This window comes from Helicoverpa zea, chromosome 25 (genome assembly GCF_022581195.2).
Source record: "Helicoverpa zea isolate HzStark_Cry1AcR chromosome 25, ilHelZeax1.1, whole genome shotgun sequence".
In the NCBI taxonomy this organism is placed as follows: Eukaryota; Metazoa; Arthropoda; class Insecta; order Lepidoptera; family Noctuidae; genus Helicoverpa; species Helicoverpa zea.
Window position 1 is genome coordinate 5,932,145 of NC_061476.1, and position 25,954 is coordinate 5,958,098.

Genomic DNA, 25,954 nt, shown 5'->3' on the forward strand with positions numbered 1-25,954 from the left:
ATTACATTGAACTTCCGTATTGCTAACTGCAATGCTTTTGAATTCCTCACCATTCTTTTGTTTTTTATCAGTGTTTTGTTTTCAAATTCGTAATGTTCAATGTCTAACAATGTCTATGTCGATAGCAAGAGCTTTGCCATCGCACTCCCTCCCTTGCTCGTCGATCTTCGTCTTTGTTCGGCCATCGCCGTCGTTCTGCGCACGCGCTGATTGGAGTAAATGATTCCGCATGATCTTGTTTGCTTTTGTTTTGTTTACTCTGTCTCACTTGATGGTTTAAAGTTTTGTTTTTTGTGTTATACGAGCAGTCAATTAGAGCAGAGTTTTTTGTTTTGAGAAAGTATTGACGAAGATATTTTGGTTTGTATTCTATAAATCTTGGTTTTAGAGATTATTCTTGAACTAATGTAATAAAATGCTGACATTTTAATGTTTGTTTGTACCCCGAAGACTCTGAAACTACTGAAAATATGCATACTTTCACTGTTGGACACTACTCTATTCCCGAGTAACATAGGCCATTTCACCCGGATATGGGCAAAACCTAGAGGTGTATAATAACAGCAAAAGAAAATCAATGACAATAATCCCACAGGAAGGTAGAAAACAGTACCAACATGACATCACAAACGAAGAAGGAAACGTAACACATAAAACGTCGCGTGCGCATAGCACGTTCAATTTTCCCAACAACCGGCTGATCTAAGCTTTGGGGCGTGGTTTACAATACAAAATAGGTGATTGGCTTGCGAATCGAATATTTTTGTGGTACTAAATGTCGCGATTGATGTAGTCACACGATATTTAAAGAAAGTACCTAATACTAGAGTTAGGTATTGGTAATATAATCAGTGAGATAATAGAGTTAGGTATTGGTAATCTTTCACACTTACGATGTTTTCACTCTGAGACGTAAAGAAAAAAGTTTTTGTTCACTACTTACTAGTACTACTTTTCCGACCGACATGAAAACTAAAAAAGTGTTAATTAAAACCGTTATAAAACCTACTCATTACATAGAAAAAGAAAAAACTGCATCCATAAACAGAGATATTGTTGCCATTACAATTGTAGATATAGCAATTTCGAAACTTCCAGTCGAAGCCGCGAATACCAATGCTACTGTCTTAGTAAACATTGACAATTATTGTACTCAAGGTGGCCTCCCTAACTACTATAAAAGGCACTAATTGAAAGAAAAAAGGAATTAAAAGTAAAAGAAGAAGCAACATCATGATGGATAGACGAGAGCCAAGCTCCGATCGATTATGTGGATTAATGCCGCGATAATCGATACTTTTTGCTCGTATTCCGATTCGATTCTTTTTGTTTCCGAGCAGGTGATATTGAAGGCTCCGTGTAGGTACTCGTATGTATTATCTTTAGTTTATGGATCTCATTATCGATTTAAAATATCAAGATTGTAATAAATCTTTTGGAAATTTTGTTTCGGTTCCACTTGAGTTATTGTATCGTTTAGAATGTTCAGTGTTTGTGTTCATCCCGTTTGTATTTACTTCTTTAAGCTTTCCTTCATTTTTAATATCTTCGTTTATATTAAAATCTACTTCTGAAAACAGTTTAACAATAACGACATTAACAGAAAACTCTTCATCTCTAAAATGTTTAACAGATTCGCGAATATTACAAACTGTTAACATAAACGTGTTTTAAACAGTAATGAATAATTCGTAACTATTGACTAATAATGATTTAATAATTACTGTCCGACATAAACTAACTACCGCCGACAACTTTAACGCTATAAATTATTCGTAGAAATACGAAAACGCGTAACCATTGCAATTAAATGTCTCACTATATCACTGAAAATTCATACGAAATGGATGAAAGCGGAATCTTGATAAATCATAATATTGAGACAAGATACTTCGGCTCTTAAACGGACAATTTATCTTCAATAATATATGTATAAGACAAGAATTCTCTTAATAATAGTCCAGACTTTAATCATTCTGACTTCTCAACTAATGTAAAAAATCTGCATTCCATTTGTTACTATGTAAGATTTCACGGCACAAAAACTGAACAGATTCAGATTTAACTTGGGATGGGGATAACTGAGACCCTGTGGATAGTTACGTTACATTATTTAATACCTACTTCCACAATAATATTAACTGTTTATATCTATGTAAATATAGATATAGGTTTCTTTAAAATAATTTACAGATTACTTCTTTAATATGCTTGATAAAAAAAATGGTACCACTTGAACGAAAGCATTTGACCGCTAGAATTTTTATACTCGTACTTACTTTACGGGCCTCCGTTGATGTTCTCAAAAGCTTTCAGACAAGCAATAATATGTATAATAATGTCCCTCGTTCCACTTGATATGCAAAACAATGCATATTCCATTAGCATTTGAAGGATACGAAGAAAAAATCACAAGTTGCTACACCTTATGCATGTTTCATTTCTCAAAAATGACAAGCTCCTATTTCAAGGTAACATAGTTTTAAATATGTCTTACATATAGAACAAGACTTGACACAAGTCTAGTCAAAATCAAAATCGTTAATACGAAAATAATTTCAAAGAAATAATCGCAAAGCTCTTCAAGAATAGGATAAATAACTTTCAAGTGTGTACAGGAATGGATAAAATAAATAGACAGCGCAAACCAAAGCGCCTGTACCGTAAAGGTACCTTTTACCTTTTATAACATAAAAACGACCACTAAGGCGCGTCCGGGTCATATAATGCATTATAATTTTATACAAAGATACAAACTGCAAGACTCAAATGAATATGCAAAAGCAACTTGCATGTAGTACGATTGAGTTATTGTAATCGCTTGTCTGTGTGCGTAAGGAGATGCGTCGCAACACTGTGCGAGGTACGCTTGTGTGCGTGCCCGCGCGCCTGTGTGTCGTGCGCACACGCAGCCGAAGAAATGCATATTTTATGACGTCTACTCACATTCTGTGCGGTGCCACAAAGAAATTATACGCGCATTAAATCCGTGGAGGTGTGATTTTTTTTTATTCATACTTTTTTTTTGCTGTGACCTTTACGAGAGTTTTAGATAGGTTTTATTTAAGATGAAGCGAATAATATGAGCGATACGCTTTATATTGCGAAAGTTCGGAATGGATTCGATTGTGAGATGAAAAAAATTTCTTATTGTATTATTTTTGGTGGTATTGGTACTGGTTATGTTTCGGCAAATGGCGAAGATTACTCGATAAGAATATTCGTCTTTTAGACAGGACAATGTATGTGCCTAAACTTATAACAATAGTGTTATGACTAGGAATGACAATGACACATAAATAGTTGCAGGTTGAGGTTTTGTCGTCAAGAGAATTATTATTTGCTTTGAGAATATTATCAAACAAGTCGTTTGAAGATGGCTTATTGATTGTTACATACTAAAAATGTTTTTATAGCATCATTTATTTATGGGTGTATTGATATATTTTATTTTCAACCTCTAGACATATTTTATTTTTGCTTTGCTACATTATTGGTAAAATTTAGTATCATTATTTATAGAAAAAAAAGAAAATTCTATATATCATATTAATAGAAATACTAGGTACATTTTATATAATTACCCCAACAAAAAATAATTCCCCGAAAATTACCCAAAAAAAAATTTTTTTTTTCTCAAAATATTCTTAGTCCTCGCTACTCCATTGCTACTGTTCCCGGGAGGATACGCGAATGAGCGTCTATGTTAATTACCAAAGCCTTGTGATATGCACATGTGCTGCTCAATGGATGCACTGTCCTCAGCATCAGGAAGGACTGGCTTCCTTTACATGGAGTTTTAGAGTTCCGCATGGTTTTATTTATGTGTGAAATGATTTTGAAAAAGAGATTCACATTTCCTTGTGTGATATTTCAGCTATATTTTGGTTAATTTGTGATGGTTAAAGCACCATTCTACATAGATACAATATCGGATTTTTTTTTTTTAATAAAAATATGTATGAAAAAATCTTAATAACTTTGTCAGACTTGTTCGTAAATTAAAGTCAGGAGCTTTAATAGAAAATTAGGTAAGTCTAAAACTTGCGTAACTATGTGCTTTCGCCTATAATTACTATGTCTCTAACAGCATTATACATGAACAAAAAAACACAGGAAATAATCAAAAAATAACATTAAAGAAACTCGAAATACAGTAAGTTAATGAAGGTAGCAATTAGATTCATTCGATATAATTTCGAATCGATTTCCGCAAATATTCGAAAGTAATCGCATATTGGTAAAAAATCGGTAAAATATCAAAAGCAGGCTTCCGTAAGAACTTAGCAACTGTCTTACTAAACTATAGCAATTAACTACTAAATAACAAGTTTGTCAAATTAAACGATTTTTACGACCAATCCATATAAGAATTGTGTTGTAAATGTAAAGAAATCGTTTCAAACCAAATCTAATTTAAAGTACAACAACCTAATCGATTAGAATGGATTAATTATTCGATTAGAATCGTTTCGACTCGATCTCGACTAAATTAGAACATACTGAGTAATTACGTACATTTTTATTTAGACCGATTAAGTTAGAGTCGAAGGAAAGAAGTGGTTCCGTATGTTTTAACGGGCTAATAAATGTTTAATGTCTTCATTATAGAAAAACATGATTGTGTCTTGGAGCGATCGTTAATTGTTACGCAGTATTTTCTTTTAATAATCAATAAATAGTTTTGATTAGATATCAGTAACAATATTTCTGCTTTTTATACATTGTCATATTTCTTTTCTAAAATGCCTTGGCTTTCATGGATAAAATAATAAGATAGTTGTAAAAACCGATGCGAAAAAAATATTTTACTCAGATCTGTTTATATTATTGCTAAAGTTTATATTATCGAGGTAAATGAAGTCCTCTACTGACAGATCAAATAAACACTACGGAACCCAAATCAGATAAAAAAATCCGATAAATATCCATGAAGTCGGCAATAAACAAGAGAAACTTACGAACACAACGATTTAATTATTATAATTAACAATTTTTTGTATAAATTATAACTCTATCGCCTCGGGAACATTTCGGTTAACACAATTTGTTAAGACAAAGACAAAAGATCACGTTTTCTATATGTAAGAAAGAGACAAAAGATAACCGAAATGAAATAATCGGTGATTACTATCGAACAATCCGTTGTCACTTTTCGATAATTTATTTAGTGAGTTTGGTTTATAAATAAAAGTTATTATTTTGCGAAAGTGTTTTATATTGTTATTTCAACGATTATGTAGGCATGTTTTATGCAGATATAAATATCTTATTTGTCAAATATATTTACGTATTTATAGCACAAAGTTAGCCTACGCACTATAAACTAAAAATATACACTGAATAAAATGAGTACTTTTGTGAAATTGGCATGGAAAATGCCAGAATTGGATCCTAAGATACAATTGGACGACAAAATGAACCATAACTTTCAAACCTAAAATAAAACACGTTATATATTAACTCTATATAGATCTACTTATGTTAATACATTAAGGGATGTGCTCAAGCATTAATATCGGTTGTCATTGAATATATTCCAGGGACAAGACGGAGGACTAAATCATAATGAAGCTGGGTAATGACTGAATTATTGACTAATTATATGTATAAGCATTGTCGAGGAAACTTGGAGAAATACGATTGATTTTAAAGGCTTGAAAATTTATTAATATATGTATATATGTGAAAAAACCGTGGGTGAACCACGGTTTTGTCACGGAAATTCTTTCCGCTCCTACATATTGAAAAAGTAGCATAACTGTCCTTTCTTAGTGTCTAGACCATATCAGTGTATTTTTTTATTAATACATTTAAACGGAATGTATTACTATCCCATGCAGATATTCTAGGTACTGCTAATTCTAGTTGTACCTATTTCAAAGAAAATTTAGCACCCATCGCTCACTATATAAAAAACAACTAGTTGTAGTCCTTCTAAAAGAACAGTCGCTCACTATAAGTACATTCATTTTAGTCGTTCTTAAAAGGACCACAAATATTCCGTAGTCCTGTGACCCGCTTCGACAATAATGTCGCGAGCATCGGCGACAGTCGCACGACAATCAGTGGCCCAACGGATGTACTGAAACTAAACTATTACACGTAAATGGGAAACGGTGTTTGTCTATTAATGTGGTCCCCTCGCGTATAAGGATAAACGGCGCATTTGGAAATGTAGCCGCAAATTGGTTGGTAAAACATTTCGTTTAAAAATTGTGAAAAATTTTGAAATCATAAAGAATTTTGGATGTACTTAGCAGTTAAATAAACGAGAATTTTGCATTTAAAATTTTTAACTAAAATTCCTATATTTTATAGATTGACGTTTAAAATATAAATATTATGGACCAAGTGATAAATTGGGCAGTATACATAATGCCCGGTCATTATGAAAAATGCCCAATATGAGAGCGCAATTTGATAATAATCATTCAAATAATCAAATTGACCGGGCACTATACATATTGCCCGTGACCTGTTGGGCAAAGTAATACAAACATATTTAATTTCAATTTTTTTATTGTTATTGCCATTTAACTTAAAATAAACTAAATATTAAACCATTAAATAATCAGCCTCATGATTTGGATTAATTATGAAGGACTGCTTCTGCCTTTAAACTCCACTAGTTTTTGCATTTAAAAGTTAAGGAAAGTCATATTAAAAATATAATTAAATTTAAAACAAAAATTTTACAAAACATCTTCGTTTTATAGAAATGACTTATTATTATAAAACAAAATAAACTAAAGTTTAAGCAATCAGACTCATTATTTGGCATAATTAACATCTTCTCTTAATAAAAGTCAAATGAAAATATAATTGAAATTGAACATAAAATGTAAAACAATAATCATATTTAAAATCTATAGCAAGTAACAGGATTTATTTATTAGAACAACTGCCACTGTGATGGCATTTTGAGGTACATAACTTTTTGGCTTTGCGACAAGTACATTTATCAGATTTGCAACCACCTTTTCAACCACATCTGCTATAACCTTGCCCTCCACATGGCTGTTAATGTAATACCTGTAGCAAGCATACTTCTTCCATCACTACGAGCGCGAACAGCATCGGGAACTCGGACCCTTACAGTGTCACCAATTGCAGCCATGGGATATTTAGCGCTTGACACATCCAACATTTTATTTGCGTACTTCCCTCCCCGCCCTCGCACCGCGTAAAATATAGCTTTGTTATCAAATTGCCCAACTGTCATGTAGCAATATAATAATGCCCGTGCAATGTGATAAATAATGAAGTTAAGATAGTTTTTAATCACTTAGCCCGATAAAGCTAGACATTATTCATAATGCTCGGGCATTATTTATAATGCCCGAATTAATCACATGGTCCATAACATAAATAATATTAAAATGTGGAATAGTCTTCTCAAATTACATACAGAATAATGTATTAGTAACAAATTCTCTATTTGCCTCATTTATAAAAAAAAATTGGCATAAAATTAATGGTAGGTACAAAATATTAAGACCCCCTTTTTCCCACCAAACACTAACACTAAAAATAGGCATAAACACGTATGTTAGTCTATTAACGTCACCCCGCGCTCTGCGCTTGCGCACTCAATTGACTGAATTCGCCTTTATTGAGGAGATTAGTGCTCCGAGGTTTGAGCAATTACCAGGGGAGAAACGGGAAGTACGGACTACTGGTAAATAACTAAATTTGTGGTAAATTGTATCTATGGAAGGACTTTATTTTTAGTTACAGGATACAATTTTAGTTCATGTGTAATACCTACTCAAGGATAAACTTTTTTTTTTAGTTATTGATTAAAAGAATATAATATCCGAACTAGATATAAAAGTATTTGTAATTATTTTAAATGACTTTGAAAATGTAGGGACCTACGTTTTTTTAAATCATAAGTTACCTGCATTTTGGAATAAAATGTCTCTTTTAATGAAAAACTAAACGTTCTCACTAACAATTTCTGAGAAGAATCGCTTTTAAAATATTTCGTTTTAAAAAGAATCGACTTCTATGAAAAAGAGCGTTAATTAAATGATTACGCCAGCGCCTACTGGTAGCATTATATCATTAGTGTTGCTTATAGAATCATTACACTCAATCATCTTTGGACTAGCAAGGAACGTATCAAATGAACTTTGCACCAAACAAAATTGTACAAAAACATCTAAGTATATATTACTTTATACTTTATTAAGTTATGACTGTAATGTTTTAAAAGAAGTTTCTGTAATACTGTTTTCGTTGAAGTCGGACTATCCTCCCCACTCAGAGACATTTAATGGTTACTTAAGCCATTCCTTAGTGAAGGATTTGTATGACATTTCGTCACTAAGGAGTGACTTAAGTAACCATTAAGCGACTCTGAGTGTGGCAGTAAGAGTAAACTTGAGACTTATCAAGCGAAAATATGTAAGTCTCTAAATTTAATGTAAGTTTTATGAGCTAAGTTATCTGTACTAAATAATAGAAAGCTGAAGAGTTTCGTTTGCTTGGACGCACTAATCTTAGGAACTTTTCTAAGTCTATTGACTTAAAATATTTCAAGAGAAAAGCAATAGGCTTCTTTTTATCCAGATGCGCGGAGTAATTCTGTTTAGCAACCGCTGACGTAAGCTACTATAAAATACATATAAAAATGCCATCGTTAGCATGCAAATAATTATAGAGTATACCTTGATAGAGTATTTCTCCTAAAAACACCGCTTAGAGGCAAAAACGTGTGTAATCATTCAAATTAACCGAATATTTCCAAACTTTCTAGTACAATAAATATTAGAGTAACACACTGAAGACTAAATAGTCGGCCGATAGCATAGTTGACCCGAACTCCCGAGCCTTTTCCCAACTATGTTGGGGTCGGCTTCCAGTCTAATCCGATGCAGCTGAGAACCAGAGTTTTACAAGGAGCGAATGCCTATGTGACCTCCTCAACCCAGTTACCCGGGCAACCCCTTATAAGTGAGACTGGTGGTCAGACTTACTGGCTTCTGACTACCCGTAACGACTGCCAAAGATGTTCAATGACAGTTGACCCGATGGTTGTCAGATCATTTTTTGAAAGTAAAGCTTAATTCCAATCAAAGTTTTCAGTGGGGCTGATACCGGCTAAATACCTGGTATTTGTTATGTGTACTACCATTCATCTTCATACTGATTTATGAGCCTAAAAACTATCGGCCGAATAAAAGTTTGTAGTCTACTCTTTTGGTTCATTGTACTTTTAAACCAAATATTTGTGTGGAATAGTTAATTAAACCACCTAATATTTAGTAGTGATCATAGAATAAATTAGTTATATGTTATTTTTCACAGTTCAGTGTAAAAATTCAGTGTTTTATGGATATATTGATTTGTTTGTTTTCTAACTATGGTGTTTGAACGCATATCTTTGTTTGGCTTTTTAAGCTGTCGGTTGCATCTTTAATGAGGTTTTAGAATTGAGAGAATACTGATTTTGAGTTCTTGTTTACTGTTGAAATATTTGACGGAACATGAAAAGCGGGGTTTTGTGTTTGAACTTTTATCTTAGGCAAGCAAGTACTCTTAAAGAAGCTCAAGATTATCAAAGATATCCAAAGTAAGGAGGTTTACATAGGTATCATTTTTAAGGGTGTGTAAAAAGTTTGTGTTAAAGAGGTGGTTTATTTATTTATTTTTAGACACAATAATATTACATAGTTTATATATCTATGACAATGTTACACCAATGACACATAACCCAGTGTACGTCTGAAACCTGCATCCTAATCGTTGCTAATTCTCTTAAGTGCCGTCCAGTGATATTTAGCGAATGAAGAAAATTTACCAAAAGGCTCTAAATGACCTACTGGACATTATGTAAAACGTTTTAGTTATATTTTCAACAATACTTACGATGGTTTCGAATCTATGTACACTTTTACGATTTAAAGTAATAAAATTTATTGCTAAAAAATAAAGAATTTAAGGTGAAAGCTCCAATTATTATCACAATTCGAATCAGCAAAATCAAACAAGATTTTAAATAAATAAGGAAAGAAATAAGAATGCTTTTAATTTTTATGTTTTTAGTGTCCAATAAATCATTTTCCGTGTAATCGGCATCTAATAACATTAATAAAATTCGTACGGTCATTGTGATATTTAGCATATAATGCAGGGAGGTAATAAAACAATCGTATAAGTTTTTTTCTTAATTAGTTTTAGGTACTCACCGCTCGCCTGCAGCTTCCTCTCTTGAGAGTCGTCAGCATCCAAAGTCGATTGCTTTTGAAAGAAACCCTAAAAAAAGTATAACATTTTTAATTGATACCTGTTTTTCTTGTTAGTTAGGATTGATCGAGTTTTAGGTGAATGTTGAACTTAATTTTATTGAATCCCGAATCTGATAAGCGATTCTCAATAATCGAATAACGTTTTTATTGCCAAAAATTAAAGTCTTCGTTGAAATAAAAACGGAATTGGCAGATTTTTTGTTCTCACAAAGTAATTTACATAATCTCGTTTCTATTCATATCTGATGTAACAATTTTATTGTACAAACAGAGCTATTATCTAACAATACACACCTGCATTTGTAAATTGGCTAGATCCTCCAAATTTTTCCTCATCAGAAGGTTTTGTTGCTCAAACTCCGAAACACTGTTGGCGGCGCTCGAGGTCGCCGATTGTTCCTTAATAACAAAAAACACGAACTTATCATACTTCAAATCTAACTTTACATTCTATTATAATCACATACCATTCATAAGTGTGCAAATGTCCGGATTATTGTCAATTTCAAAGAATTGTACTTAAGATTTTAAATATCATTGAACTACCTCGAACTCGAAAAGGAATAAATAGGTATTTTATTTATCTGCCTCGCTCTACAGCGCTAATAAATCTCCTTTAGGATTCTGAAGTGCTGATATTAATAAAATATGATTGGTACAAAAGGAATTTGTGTATTTCTGTACGTCTTACCTGTCCATCAGTATCTCTTGATACGCTGAGGTCGAGAGTCTGGTCTCCATCATCAGAACCGCTCCCATCTTCTTCTTGACCTTGAGATCTGTTGAACAGCCTCATTGACTGTTGGTTTAGTATCTGTAATGCTCTTTGTCTGAAATAAAACATTTAACTTTAATGAAGTAATCATAAAATTAAACTGGGCCTATCTGCTATTAAAATTCAAAATATTTGTTTAAGTACTTAAATGAAGTACATTATGAGTAATTTACCTCTGAGCGTCCATGTCATTATCAGGGGTTTTCGGTGGTGTTATATTAGTAGATCCCTCATCTTCAGTAGCCGATGATGATCTCCGCATACTCCTATCAGTTCCATCCTCCATACCAGAATCATGCCGTCTTTTCAATCCTAAAGGCAGCTGTGTAAACGGTTTACCTACAAAACAAATCTCGTTTGAGACTTCATCAAAAACATGAAAATAAAGCTAAGAAGATTATTATTATAAACTTTATAGTAGTGTTAAGTTATTCGTTACTAATGAGCTCACCTTGAAGAGCTTCTAAAGCTCTGATCTGTCCACTGATAGCATCAGCGACTTCATTAGAAGACAATCCGTAAATTCCAAGCAACTCCTTCATGGTGTTCATGGCATAATCTCTCAATATTCTATTTGCATTTGATGCGTCACCGTTCTGCTGCGTCTCAGTCGTCTCCATCTGTTCCTGGTTCTCCTCTAATCTCTCATTTGCATTTATATCCTGACCTTTATCCTCATCAGAATCCGAGTCCCTTCTTCTCGGAGGCGAATTAGTCTTTATTAGTTGTGATATAGCAAAAGGATTTTTGGCACAAAACGTCTTATTTTGTAAATTACTAAAGTTTAGGACGGTCCGATTTCTCTCGGCGCCCTGATTAATTTGTAAACTATGTATGTACGAATGTTGAAACGAGTCTACTTTCTTATCCTCCGGTAACCTATTTTGGTAATTTGAGTCTATGTTTTCATTGGAGTCAGTGCTTAGTCTTCTGCTTAGGTCCACTGCGCCGCTTTTTAAGAGACTGAAGTTTTTGACACCAATTTTAGCATAGTTTCCGTCATCCTTATCGTTTTCATCAACGTTTTCGGGTGTAGTTCTATCGTTTCCATTGATAGGACTGCCCGTGTCATCACAGTTTACTCCGTTTGAGTCATCTGAGAAGGCGGTAGCGTTAGGAGCACATCTGGGCTTGAAATTTTTTCTCTTGTTTCTTTTTGGCATGTTGTAGTATGGCGACATGTCGGTGCTGTGCTCCTCCTGGTGCTCTGATGACTCCGGCCATGACGACGCTTCATGGTGCAGGTACAGCGGTTCCTCGGGCGCAGGCTGAAGTCTCTCGTGGATAGATTCCTGGTGAGCAGCCATCGCAGTAGTCATTGCAGTATTTGGACTCTTTCGAGGATCACAACCTGAAACGAGTCCGTCCTGCGAAAACAAACGAACACGTTTAGTTTTATATAAACAATCAAATTTAACTCAATACATTTTAGCGTCCAATCATAACAGTGATTCATTTTGGTTCAATTTAAATTGAAACAATGTGTTGAGAAGAAACAATAGTCTTTTGTTGACAATAAGATTAGCTGAATACTGTGGAATGTTTTGAATTTAAATTTTCTCTTCATTGTTTGGAAATAATAAAATTGATTATTAGCACATTTTGTTACCTGGGGAGTAACTTCATGGAGCAATCATTTCCTAATTGGCTTAATAAATATTTTAATCAGTCTTCAAGATCAGCCAATAGCAGTGCATCTGAAACAAGAGAGAAACGCGAATGAGTAAACATATCAGACAGCTTAACGGCTAAACAAGTTCGTTTCGAAATTGAGTAAAATTATACATCATGAATACAAAATATACGCTAGATAATGTAGTCTAGTCATTAATTCTATATTATTACAACAAAATTACTTTTTATAATGAAATAGGAGCCAAAAATCAACGCTGACATGGAACATATTAGGGCAAAAAAATCTTCAAACACCAAAATTTCGCGTAAACCAATTTGTGGATAAAAAAACGTTCCGTTTTCTGGCTGTATTGACGTAATACACTGTAATTTAAAAATAATTATAGAAAAAAAATACACGTCAAGTAACACGCATCGATCAAGTGAGTCTGTATGAAATTAATTATATTCAACATATTAGATCTATTTTCGAGAAAACAAGATTGCTTGGAGCGGTGCGAGAGAAAAAAAAACGTGTATTCATGTCGAAATTGGTAACGTGGTTTGGGTGTACAATTACTTATTAAAAACTAATACAAAGATACGGCCTTCGCTCACTGGTACTATCGATCTCTCGTGTAAGTGGAACGTCATAGAATTGGTGTGTTTACCCTACTTCTTAGTTTCGGACGTTGACTTTGATATTTTTGAGAATCAGTTACATATTTGATCGTTAGTAGCCCGATTCGTAATTGGATGAATTACTTTTTTAACTTCTGCTGGTTTTATGTGTATTGGTAGTTAGAAAGTTATTTAATGAACTATAGGTACCTATTTAGCAATTATTGCTAAAACATTTTAGATAGGGTTTGGTTTAGTTTCAAAATAAAATAGTGTAGGTGTACGAAGATATTCAATTGTTTAGCTAATGGATAAGTACATATTTTTGAAGCTTTTATACGACAAATAAGTTATTAATGTTTCTACTACTTTTATTCTTAGAAATAGCGGACGTACATCAAGATTGTAGCAAAAAAAAAGAGTCTAACGAATTGAGAACTCCTGCTTTTTTGGGAAATCGGTTAAAAAACGACAAGAAAGAAATCTTTGATACAATATTACATTTCAAAATGATTGAAATTCAATTGAACTTGTACTACGTACATTTAAATTATATATTACATACGTTAATTAAACTCAAGTGACACGGTACCTCCAAGTATCCGGCTTATCTCCGGTTTTGACATTAAAATAAGTGAATGATCTAATAAATAACAAGACACATGTTTCTGAAGTATTGTCGTAAAAAACTTCGTCAACGTCTGTTCGAATCATCAGCACTAATGAACATGGTAGTTTTTTAGAAATATGAAGCAGAGTGATGGAAGTATAAATTGTTGAACTATTTATGTATTTTGAGAGTGTCTTAACCGACTTAAAAAAAGTCAGTAAGACTTTATACAATGTGTCCCGGGGATAAGTGACCGCCCGAAATTTTTTGAATATTTGTACAAAATTAAGGATAATTTCCTTTATATTTGGGACTTACCGCCTTTGGTTTTTTTTAAATGATTTTTTTAATTGTTTTAGTAAATACTGTGACGTACTGCAGTTTTTTTTAAGATATTTCCTAAGTTTTTACATCTTTTTAAATTCTTTTTTCTTTATTGACTAGCCGACATCATAGTTTATCAATTAAAATTATCAAACATAACAAAAATGTAATAAAACATTTATTAGAACAAAAAGAAAATAAAAATTCAAAGAAAATAACGCCTTTTTTTCAGTTTTTTCAAAATAAGTCCAATAAATGCCCCCTTAATATCACTTTCTTTTAATTTATTAATAAACTACATGATGTTTCCTACAATAGCTCAGAACAATGTTTGCTGCTATTTCAAACAAATGCAAAAATACAGTCAGTTGAAATTTGAAAAAAAAGAGCAAAGCCTGTTATTAACAGGCCTGACAATAAAAATTTTTTAATGATTTTTTTCAAAAATGTAAAAGAAATTATCCTTAATTTTGTACAAATATTCAAAAAATTTCGGGCGGTCACTTATCACCGGGACACATTGTATACTGAGACTGTATATCTTAGACCCCAATGACTGTGTTTCGGATGGCACGTTAAACTGTAGGTCCCGGCTGTCATTGAACATCCTTGGCAGTCATTACGGGTAGTGAGAAGCCAGTAAGTCTGACGCCAGTCTGACCAAGGAGTATCGGGTTGCCCGGGTAACTGAGTTGAGGGGGTCAGATAAGCAGTCGCTTCTTGTAAAGCACTGGTACTCAGCTGAACCCGGTTAGACTGAAAGCCGACCCCAACATAGTTGGGAAAAAGGCCCGGAGGTTGATCTTAAGTTTGGCTGTCTGATTTTGTTGCGGTTTTCAGCCTAGTATTGGTTAGGAGAAGGTTTTAGGCAACTTAACTGTTTGAAGGAAAATAGGTATTTATATTTTATTAATTTCGAAAAAAACCCTTTTATCTTGTGACAGGTTCTTAACCGTTATAAGCGTCACAGATACATTAGTGATTTATATTTCTTTACCTATTGCATCAAAATTACTAAGTAACTATATAATCTTAGGTTTTCCCAAAGTTAATCTTTAACTTTTGCCTTAAGTAAGTAATTCGTCAAAATGGGGATTCATCAGAAACAAAATGTTTTTAAGATCTTTGAAACGATAAAGTTGCCTTCCCCCTCTTAATTGACTGTTGACAGATATAAATAGTGGACGTCACATATCGATATGTGTCAGCTAGTGAAGGGATTTTATCGATACGTTCATCTCAAACCTTCAAAAGTCGATGATTATGCAGCTGTCGTAACAACTAGCTACTTATATTGTTTCAACAAAACGTGTTTGAGTATGTAACTGTAGGATTTTTTTTATCGACATTATTGTTAAAGGTCTTTTTATTAGTCAAATGTTGTAGGTGTTTGCATGTAGAAACTTCTAATTATCTTGATAATTTCAAGGGTGTGTAATACTCATACATCTGCTTAACCTGCATTAGGTATAAAGGCGTTATGATTCAATCTAAACATACTTACAAAATCAATGATTAACCACATAATAAGCAACAAAACAGTATTGTTTGTTACCCAGAATACAAATCAGCTGTTTCCTTACTCGAAACAAACTTCAATTTATTACTCAATTCTAATGAAGTAATCAACAATAATATACTTTTCTCTTACTCATATCATCGCGCCATAACGTTATAAAGATCAGCAGCCTTAAAGGGTTTCATATTCCTTAAACGACAGAAGTAAACCCATTGTGGTATTAACAGCTACTTAAAAAGCAGAGCCGTTCCGTTTTGGATACAGCCTTGGTTGAAACAATATCCAATAATAACAATAAAACGATCGCAGTTATGCGCTCGCGCATTATTAATATTGATCGGGATCCAAGATGGCGGCCAAGATGGCGTCGCGAATAGCGGAAACGGATTAAATTGAAATCTAGATTGGGTTAGATCTTGTTTGTTTAATGATTTAATTAAGATATGTCTGTCTGTTTGCTACTAACTAAATAGTGATGTCATCGCTGTTTTTTGTGTTTTTCATGTGAGGTTAATTAATGTTCTTCTTATTTGAGTTTGGCTGAAAAAAGTCCCGTTAACTGTATATATGTATATGTATAGCCAAGCTTTTCTAATATATGGTGTAATTGTCAGAGTTCTATGGAATAGAATAAGTTAGGTAGATAAAGCTTTTCATAAAGTGATTTTCATACAATTTTCTTAGATAGGTGCTACAAATTATTGGATAGCAAACGAAGCATGGCTGGTTTTTCATTTCTTGTTTTTCAGTTATTGTACGTAAGTTATACCTCAGAAATAATTTTGAACAGAGCCAAGATTACTATATATTTGGTATATTTTTCCTTTCACATTCAAATAGCAGAGTTAAAGGTTTTCAAAGTCAAAATGTCGCAAGAGTTAGTTATTTTTCTTATAACAATTGGATCAATTGACAGTTATCTTATAATCTAATCTTTAAAATCCTAATTACTTGCAATAAAAGGTTGCACAAGATAGTTTTTATCTTTTTTCAGTTAATTACAAATTGTAACCTTTGCCTTTGATTTTTGTGTTCAATTAATTGCCTTTTGTAGTTGTTATTGTAATTAACAATAGGTTTGTATTGTGATTTTGTAATACTTTGTATATAAAAATGTTATATATTGTTTTAATGAATGGAAACAATGCTCTTGAAAGTAGTTTTAAAACATGAGATAATGGCGCACAAACATACATACAGGTTAAGCTATAAAAAGAGACTTTTTTAAGTTGGTTAAAAATATATGTTCACGCATGGTTTTTGTATTGTATTTAAACTAATATAAATCATGACGATCATAAAGTTGTAAATTAAATAAATAATTACGGGCGTATCATAGCGGTCAGTTGTCAGATTAACATTCAGTAGAATTAGCAGTCAAATGTCTCTGTTAGATATTTTTATATCCTATTATGTATGGTTGACAAAAAAATGGAAACGGCGTTTTTTTTTGTTTTTTTAATCGTCAATAACATTGATTTTGGCAAGCGATTGCCCAGGTTACTGGGTTGAGGGGGTCAGATAGGCAGCGATAGATAAGGAGCGACTCCTTGTAATACACTGGTACTCAGCTACATCCGGTTAGACTGGAAGCCGACCCCAACATAGTTGGGAAAAGGCTAGACGAGAGAGAGATGATGATGAAAAACTTAGATTTTTATCCCAATAGAAAGAGTAGACTAACACTTTTATAATAACTAAAATAATTTGAAGTACTCAGGTATATTCCAAAATCTACAATGTAAATTATTACAAACCATGCAATACATTTTTTGTTCCAACTTCATTTATACGGCCAGCAAGACAAATAACAAATTGTATGTTTAACGGAAAATGATTAATGACACACAAAAGTGATTTTTTTCATACTGGTCGCAGACGCTGGCAAATGTAGGAATTTTTATTTAACCAAGCTTATTGTGGAGTCTTGTCATTTTTATAGATTGTAGCTTTTGAATATTAAAATTACTTTTTAAATGTTTTCTTTTTTTTTCCTTTTTTATATCATAATAACTATTCAAAACTGTCATTATTCACTTTATAATTTGTACTAACTGCAATACCAGGTTTTTTTGCAACTCAAGAATTTTATAAACATTTTATTTTAGCCTGAAAAAACGAAAAAAAAATTTTTTTTTTTTTTTGCTTATTGCTTGCGTTTTTTCTTGCTATCGTTACGCAAAGTATTGCAACAAAAACTTAACACGTTATGTATCAGACCTTGGTAATAAATATTTCTAATAACTCAGGAATGTGGTTCAATTATAACTATTGTTCACTTGATTATGTACAAACAATTAGGCTAGTCGGTTTCTTTAACCATGTTTTTGTCATATGTGTTGGGTACATAAATGTCACGGTTATAAGCAGGCATGATATTGGAGTCGGTTTTATTTTTTTAAGACTTTTTAACATCAAAAACGGTTTAAAACTAGGTTTATTATTCACTAAAAATATGTTCTTTTTTTAGGTTATAGTTAACTTAAAGTCTAACATCTAAAAGAAGCTATAACCATAAGACAATCAATAAAAACAATATTTATACCACAGCTACCCACGTTTTATATAAAATACTTAATTACATAGACTGGTAAAAAACTGCCTTTGGCTTCAACACATAAATCGATTACGGAAAACTTCTCGATTTTATGTGAAGTACGAATATAATCGATTATGTCTGCATGTCTATCTGTTTCACAAACTATCGATAACACCTACTATGTTTGCCGGGACTGCGGGATTGTTCGAAAGAGTTACCGCGGCCCTGGTACATAAAGCGCTTAAGAAGGAACATGGTGGGTTTTAGTCAGTAAGAGTCTGACACTCCCTCACGCTGCACCCACAGCGGGAGAGGTCATTTGATGATTTTGCATAGAAAAAAACTAGGTTCTATGAGCCTAGTTACTTATCTTAATTCTTTGTGTTTTGTTTTGTAAAGAAGTTTTGGGTGGCCTATAATAATATATAACTTAAAAATAATTCGAAAACATGCATTTTATTCAAAAACATTTAAAAATGAATAGTAAACAGACAAAGTCACGTGCGCAAGTAATAAAGACACGTATGGAAAATAGATAAGATATACTGGCTGCGCCCACGCACCTAACTCGATCTAATTAAATTATAATATCGATACGCAACCGATTGGGTCGATAACTTTTTGATAAAAATTTTGTAATCGACTTTTTTAAGTGTTCGTGTAAGAATTTAATTTAGAAAGCGCTAATAGTAATTTGGTAAGCGTAATATGTAATTTTGTTTATCTAATGCGCAAATCGTTAGTTGCTTTTTTAGTTTCTAAATTAATTTTAGCATAAGTAGGTTTTAGAATTAAATATACGTTCATCTCACACTAAATTATCTGCCTAGCCTTTTCCCAACTATGTTGTGATCGGCTTCCAGTCTAACCGGATGCAACTAAGTACCACTGTTTTACAAGCAGCGACTGCCTATCTGACCTCCTCAACCCAGTTACCCGGGCAACCCAATACCCCGAAATACATTAACTTATAAATATAAATAATCACAAATTACTATATTTTTTCTATAAAAGCCGTCAATAAAAATAAACTATCATTCTTATTTCAAACATCGTCTCCGTTCGGTCAAGTTCGGGAGCCGACGATAATTCAAAGCCGAGTATTCCAAGTGATCGTTATAGGCCGTAAAGTCACCAATAAAAACGATTAGCGCCCATTTGAATATTCAAATGTCGAACGCCGCTTCCAAAATGTGAATGAAATTTGTTACCGGCCAGTTAGAGTGAATGATGTGTAGATAGGACTTTTTTATAAAATGTATTTTTATATTTGGATTGCACTTTTTGATTAGAAATGTTTTTAATAAAAAACGTATCTATGCCGTGGAGAGTTAGTCGGGGATTTAAAAATCCTTGGAAAACCGTAAGCAGTAAATAAAAAAAATGAAGATATACTTAACAGTATTACAAAAAATATTTTAACTTAAAAATAATTTTAACTGGCAATAAATGAAGGTCTACGCGCGTCGTAGCGTCTACGAGATTCGTAGCTCTACGCGGCAAAGCGGAACTGCACACACGCAAGCTTTCTCGCTTATTTGTCGAACACAACTGATTGGAAATCTTTCAACTTTAATTTTATGACATTATTAAACAATCGATATTATTTTATGACCAATCCTCTGTTCATATTATTATCTATTCGAATCATCAAAATAAAACTACCCATTTGAAATATTCCGAAAGTAATCTAATGAAGCTTTATAATTAATTACTTCGAGATAATATTTTACCTTTTAAAGAAATCAAGTTTCTATAATAAACGAATGTTTTTATACATTTCTGGAAAGAGTTAAGAGGGATACATTAATCATTGTTGATGTATGCGTCTGCGCCGTAATTAACCTTAGAGGTTCTAATTGGTTAACTGTACCTAAATCGATGCAGTATATCATTGAAGTGTCAACGGGTAAATTGGCGAGTGTTAAACAGTAGTTAATATGTTTTGTTCACTTGTTGAAGCCCAGATGTTAGTTTTTAAGCGCGGATAACGTGATTGAGTAATAAATTTAATATTATAAGTACTATAACTTACAGTTATGAAAGCTCACATTTTTATTAGATACATTTATCATTACGTAAGTAACCTGAGTAGGTATAATTTGGCGAAAGTTTACCTTTACCAGAATAAAATCTACGTACTTTAATGACTCAGTATTCATTAGCTACTGGCCATCTACAACGACGCAGTAGCCTCCTTCGTTACATGACTCAAATAAAAAGTTAAAAAGTCAACGTTCTAAATTTAAAAAAAGCGTTCGAATTATGATTTAAAACGTGTTCCGGTGAAACTGGCCGTCGGACATATCTAGCGGCATTATACGCGCGGTAATGATTGTACGCGCGAGTAGTCAGGACATGACTTAACTATTATACGGTAAATATGCCAATTAATCAATTATAATAAACACAGTTTTGGAGAGTACATACGGCAATAATCGATAGATAAAGGTTAATGGAAACTCAGAAATATAAATCATATCGAAGAAAATACTTGAACGAGAATTGCCAAAACACACAAGAAAGAAAGATTTATAGTGTTGTAAATTCACTTTGAATCGATTTCAGAACGTAAATACATAAAATGCATTAGCTACAAAATATGAAAGCACTTTTCATGTCTATGATACAGTTCAAAGATAAAAGCTTCATCAATATAAAAAATTCCGATGTCCGCTTCGCTCTCGTGTCTAACGAAGATAGTGTACTTTATAATAATATAATGTTTCAAATATTTCAAGGCTAACCGTTCTCAGCTGTCAATCATAATAAGCTATCCGACTCTTTCTAACAAACATATGTCATGTTCTATCTATCCTCCTCCACCGTACGCTCGATCGAACGCCGCGAGTTCTTTATTTGAAAATTTGATTTTAAATGTGGAATGAATAAGCATTATCTTAAGGAATACGTTCTTTATTTGAATTTTTAATTTCTTTTTTCGGTTCGACTACTGGCTTTGTGATTATTTTTCTTTATTCATTTCGTTGAGGATTTTGTGGCCTGCCTGATATATTAGGAGATGTAAATGTGTTCGGCATGTGTAGGTGTGTTTTTTATTCGTTTCCAATTGACGTTGGGCCTTTTGTTTGGGAAAATTTCGTGTTCTCATAATTATTATTTTTATATCCACTTTTGTTCTATCGTTATTCGAGATTTGCGTGTTTCGGAGGGCACGATAAACTCTAGGTCCTGGCTGTTATTGAACATTTTTGGCAGTCTAGGCAGTCTTGGCAGTTATAGGTAGTCAGAAGCCAGTAAGTGTGACGCCAGTCTTACCTAGGGGTATTGGGTTGCCCGGGTAACTGGGTTAAGGAGGTCAGATAGGCAGTCGCTCCTTGTAAAACGACTGGAAGCTGATCCCGACATAGTTGGCAAAAATCCTCGAAAGATGATGATTAATTTTATATATGTACATTTTTGTTCTACAGATTCGCAGTAAGATATTGATACCGTTTGTTTATGTAATGCAATACTGTAAGATTAATGCTAAAGGTATTTGGAATGTGTCGTGTATATGAAAATAAACTCTTTAATAGATTGTTACCGCTGTTTCAGCGTCTGGACAACCCACGTGGTTTGTGAGGATCTAATTACTTTAGTTTTAAACGGTAATTAATATGTAAGCTTTTTACTGTAAAAGGTTATTGACTGGTTGACGATGTAGCTTTTGTAAGCTTATTAAACTTTTTGTTGACTTGTTCAACCAGAAAAATAAGTTTTTTTAAACAGATGTGTACTAGGAATGTGTACGATTATGAAATTGGTTGAGTGTGTAATTTAATGAAATGCCTTATGCTTAGTCTAGGCTATGATTAATCTCTTATTTTAGTAGGTTTATACATAAATGTTATATGTATATAGGTTAGGTATTTTAGTAGGTAGCATACTTAGCTAGGTACTTATATGTGAGAGGAGTCATCTGAAGATTGCCCATTATCTCAAAAAAGGCAAGTATACCCACTTATTTAAATCGTATTTATATAAAAAAAATACTTTAATATTATTTCCCGGTACAAATAAAACTTTAAACTGAAGCAATTATAAACGTAATATAAACCAGCATTGATAAGGACCACCAGTTTGGACCCACCACGTCATTAGGTACCAACGGATCCGACGCACAAATCTGCGAATTGACGAACGTAAGTAATATGACACTTTAAGAGTAACACACTGCAAACTTTTAGTCGGCCGATAGTTTGTATACGCTCATAAATCAGTATGAAGATGAATGGTAGTACGCATATTACGAAGATCAGGTATTTAGCCGGTATCAGACCGACTGAACCTAGATAGAAAACAAGACTTTCTTTAAATAAGAAATCGCCAATCATCGGGTCAGCTGTCGGCCAACTATTCAGTCTTCAGTGTGCGAACTCTTACACTCCATTTTGTAAACAATACAAAAACTGTTATTGTTATAACTCTATATGACTATGGACCTTAAGTTTCTTCGGAGAACAACCTCTCCATATCAAAACATAACTAACAAACTTATTAATTCATTCGTAAAAATAAATTCAGTTCAATTTTGGATTTTAATCCCGAACACTTAAAGCTTATAGTCCCAATTTGGAATCGCAATGTTAATTTTGTAAATTAGTAGTAATTTAAAGAATTGAAATTGGAACTGTCCTGTTATAAGAGTGTTCTATTTTTGAATGTTTAAGGTTCGAAATTCAAAAGCATTTGGAATGTGTGTTATGCGTAATAGGTCATTCTTTGTTGAGCGCAGTCTGTTGATATTCTTAAAAGCTTAGCAAATTCTTATTTCAAAAATTTGGCATATCAGCGTCTGTGAATAAGGATGTGTATTTTTAAACCAAACTTTTTATTCGAACGTGTTTATTCAAAGATTTTTATTCGATTTACAATTGTTAATTCACACGCCATTAACGAGAAACATTAAGTAGCAACAAACGAATTAAAATTAAACGTGCTGCGTACGACAGACACGCATTTCTCTTCCTTCGCGACTCGCACCTATTTAAAACTCTTATAATCCCATACAAAGAAACAGCCTAATTAAAAACCACAATGACAATTCGCTGTCTACGAACGAAGTCAATAATTTAATATTAATTGTAAGCGGAAAGTTACCTATTTATTATGTAGTTTACGCGTCGTTTAGTACGAAGTGGATACGTTGAAGCACGGTACAGCTTGGCACATGTTTTTAATATTAAAATCTTAGTTTTCCACCACATCATCGCCATTTTCCTGTCATTGAAGGACGCGGTGACAGACTTGACACTTCAAAATGCGTTTGGCTTGCTTTGTGCATTGAATTATTAATGTCATTTTATTATTGCTATGTTAAGCGGTAGGCGTATCATATTGTACCTACTTACCTACATGTTAATGTGGAATACAATGAGTGTATGGTTATGTAGACCAATGATTTCGTGGAGTTATTTTTATATTTGTATAAAGGAAGTTTGGTTATCATTGTGACTACGAAATACTTAATTTTTACTTTGTTAGAATATTTATTTATGTTTGCAATATTCCAAATTCCAAAGGAGATGTAGATTTTTTAAAGTACTGAAAGTAACTTCACAAAAACAAAAAAAAAAGTCGTGGTGGCCTAGTGGGTAAAGGAATGAGGCGCAAGTATGAGGGCGCGGGTTCGATCCCAGGTCAGGCAAGTACCAATGCAACTTTTCTAAATCTGTATGTACTTTCTAAGTATATCTTAGACACCATTGGCTGTGTTTCGGATGGCACGTTAAACTGTAGGTCCCGGCTGTCATTGAACATCCTTGGCAGTCGTTACGGGTAGTCAGAAGCCAGTAAGTCTGACACCAGTCTAACCAAGGGGTATCGGGTTGCCCGGGTAACTGGGTTGAGGAGGTCAGATAGGCAGTCGCTTCTTGTAAAGCACTGGTACTCAGCTGAATCCGGTTAGACTGGAAGCCGACCCCAACATGATTGGGAAAAGGCTCGGAGGATGATGAAAGTAACTTCACTAGTATACTTCATTATATAGCATCATCATCAGCCTTTTATCGTCCCACTGCTGGGCACGGGCTTCCTCTCACACGGAGAAGGATTGAGCGTCAATCACCACGCTTACTCAATGCGGGTTGGAGATTTCAGACTTTATAGTCCAGGTTTCCTCGAGATGTTTTCCTTCACCATTAATCAGGTGTCCAAGATATACTTAACAGTCAAATTATATAGCATTAACAGCCAATTCTGTAGTGTACAGTACTTGCGTTTGGGATTAAAGTTTGTCCACGTCATTGTTTACATAAGGCAGAGTCGCAGCACTCCAATAGTTTCTTTGTAAGTAAATATTTGATTAATATTTCAATTATTTTATTTACATACGTTCGTTCTCGGAATCAACACTCAGCTCGGATTTCGGTTAAAATGTTGTGTTGTTTTTAATTATATCAATTTTAAAGTCATCTGAAACTGTACGATTTTGTTTGGTTTTAAAAGTAAAACAATGCATTGAATTACGCTTGAAAGTATTTATAGGAGATAATGGAATAAGAAAAATTCTATATACTTTAAAGAAATAAGTAAAAAAAAAAAAACATTTTCGGTTTTTCAGTTAAAAAAATAACAAAACGAAACCAAGATTTTTTGTTTATTTACCAATAGCTATAATTTCAAAAATTACAGCACATTTCTAATCACAGTAAACATCGACAACAATGCAGTAAGCTTCAACTCACGAGCACGTCAACCGACTCATTGCACAATTGCCGATACCAGCCACACACGCTGGCAGTAATCTACTTATTTTTTTATAATTAAGCAATCAATCTCCACTTTAAAGTGATACAGTCATAAATCTTCTCTAATCAGATATAATTTTATTCCAATACAACAAAAGATTCGGAACGCTCAGGATTTTTTACAAACACTCGTAGAAATAAATCATTGAAAATTGTTTTAGTTCAGGTGTTTAATTAAACGCATAAACTGTAGCTGTTAATTATTCTTCAATTTCTTAAAAAAAATGTGGTTCGTTTTGGTAGAAAAAACTTGAAGCTAAATGCAAAATAAAAACTATTAATTACTAATTGGATCTGTATTTAAAAAATGAGCAACAAATTAAATGGCTTTGTCTCTATTCTAGGTCAACCTCTCGTGCTAAGTCCATTGTATTCAATGTTATAGGTCTTAAACATTAATTTAAACTTTTAATAGCTTCCACAATGTTTTCAAGCCTACATTGTATTAGAAATCTAATAGTAAACGTAAAATAATAGAGCAGTTTCGCAATTTGAATTTGGAACTGTTAAAACAATTCCAATTCTAAATTCATTTTTGGAACGTTAATTATTCCAATTTGAATATTTATTATTCGAAATTGGATAAATATTATTCGAGCGATAAAAAATATTTTCTAATCCTTTTTTTATCATTGTTTGTTGAGATAGCGAACGTAATAAAGAATAGGTAAGTAAGTATTTTATCGAAGCTTAAAATTGACCTTAATATGCAACGAACAGACAAACTGACAAAACCCATCATGGTATTACGTAGCACTAAACAACGGATGAAGAAATTCCAAGCAAGTTTTAAGATTACAATTTCGAGTGGCTAGATAATTCACTATTTAGCATACAAAGGAGAATTACCGTCGAGTTGTGCGTCCGTATGTCACACAGCTTATATATAAGAGGCCACGCCTTGTAGCTGTCATATGTAGCCTAATTAGGCTTGAGGCGCGTTG

The 25,954-nt window shown here is 33.1% G+C and overlaps 1 protein-coding gene across 7 annotated transcripts in view; it reads right to left on the minus strand.

The window, feature by feature from the left end:
• LOC124642735 overlaps nucleotides 1-25,954 on the minus strand; it is an 80,712-nt gene that overhangs the window by 16,031 nt on the left and 38,727 nt on the right. For all 7 annotated transcript variants that reach the window (XM_047181343.1, XM_047181345.1, XM_047181344.1 and 4 more), the window contains exons 2-7: nucleotides 12,641-12,728; nucleotides 11,483-12,398; nucleotides 11,205-11,370; nucleotides 10,948-11,086; nucleotides 10,551-10,655; nucleotides 10,197-10,263 (exon numbers count right to left, since the gene is read on the minus strand). In XM_047181343.1, coding sequence (XP_047037299.1) covers nucleotides 10,197-10,263; nucleotides 10,551-10,655; nucleotides 10,948-11,086; nucleotides 11,205-11,370; nucleotides 11,483-12,350 — 1,345 coding nt within the window. In that variant the 5' untranslated portion in view covers nucleotides 12,351-12,398; nucleotides 12,641-12,728. The remainder of the gene's footprint in view (nucleotides 1-10,196; nucleotides 10,264-10,550; nucleotides 10,656-10,947; nucleotides 11,087-11,204; nucleotides 11,371-11,482; nucleotides 12,399-12,640; nucleotides 12,729-25,954) is intronic.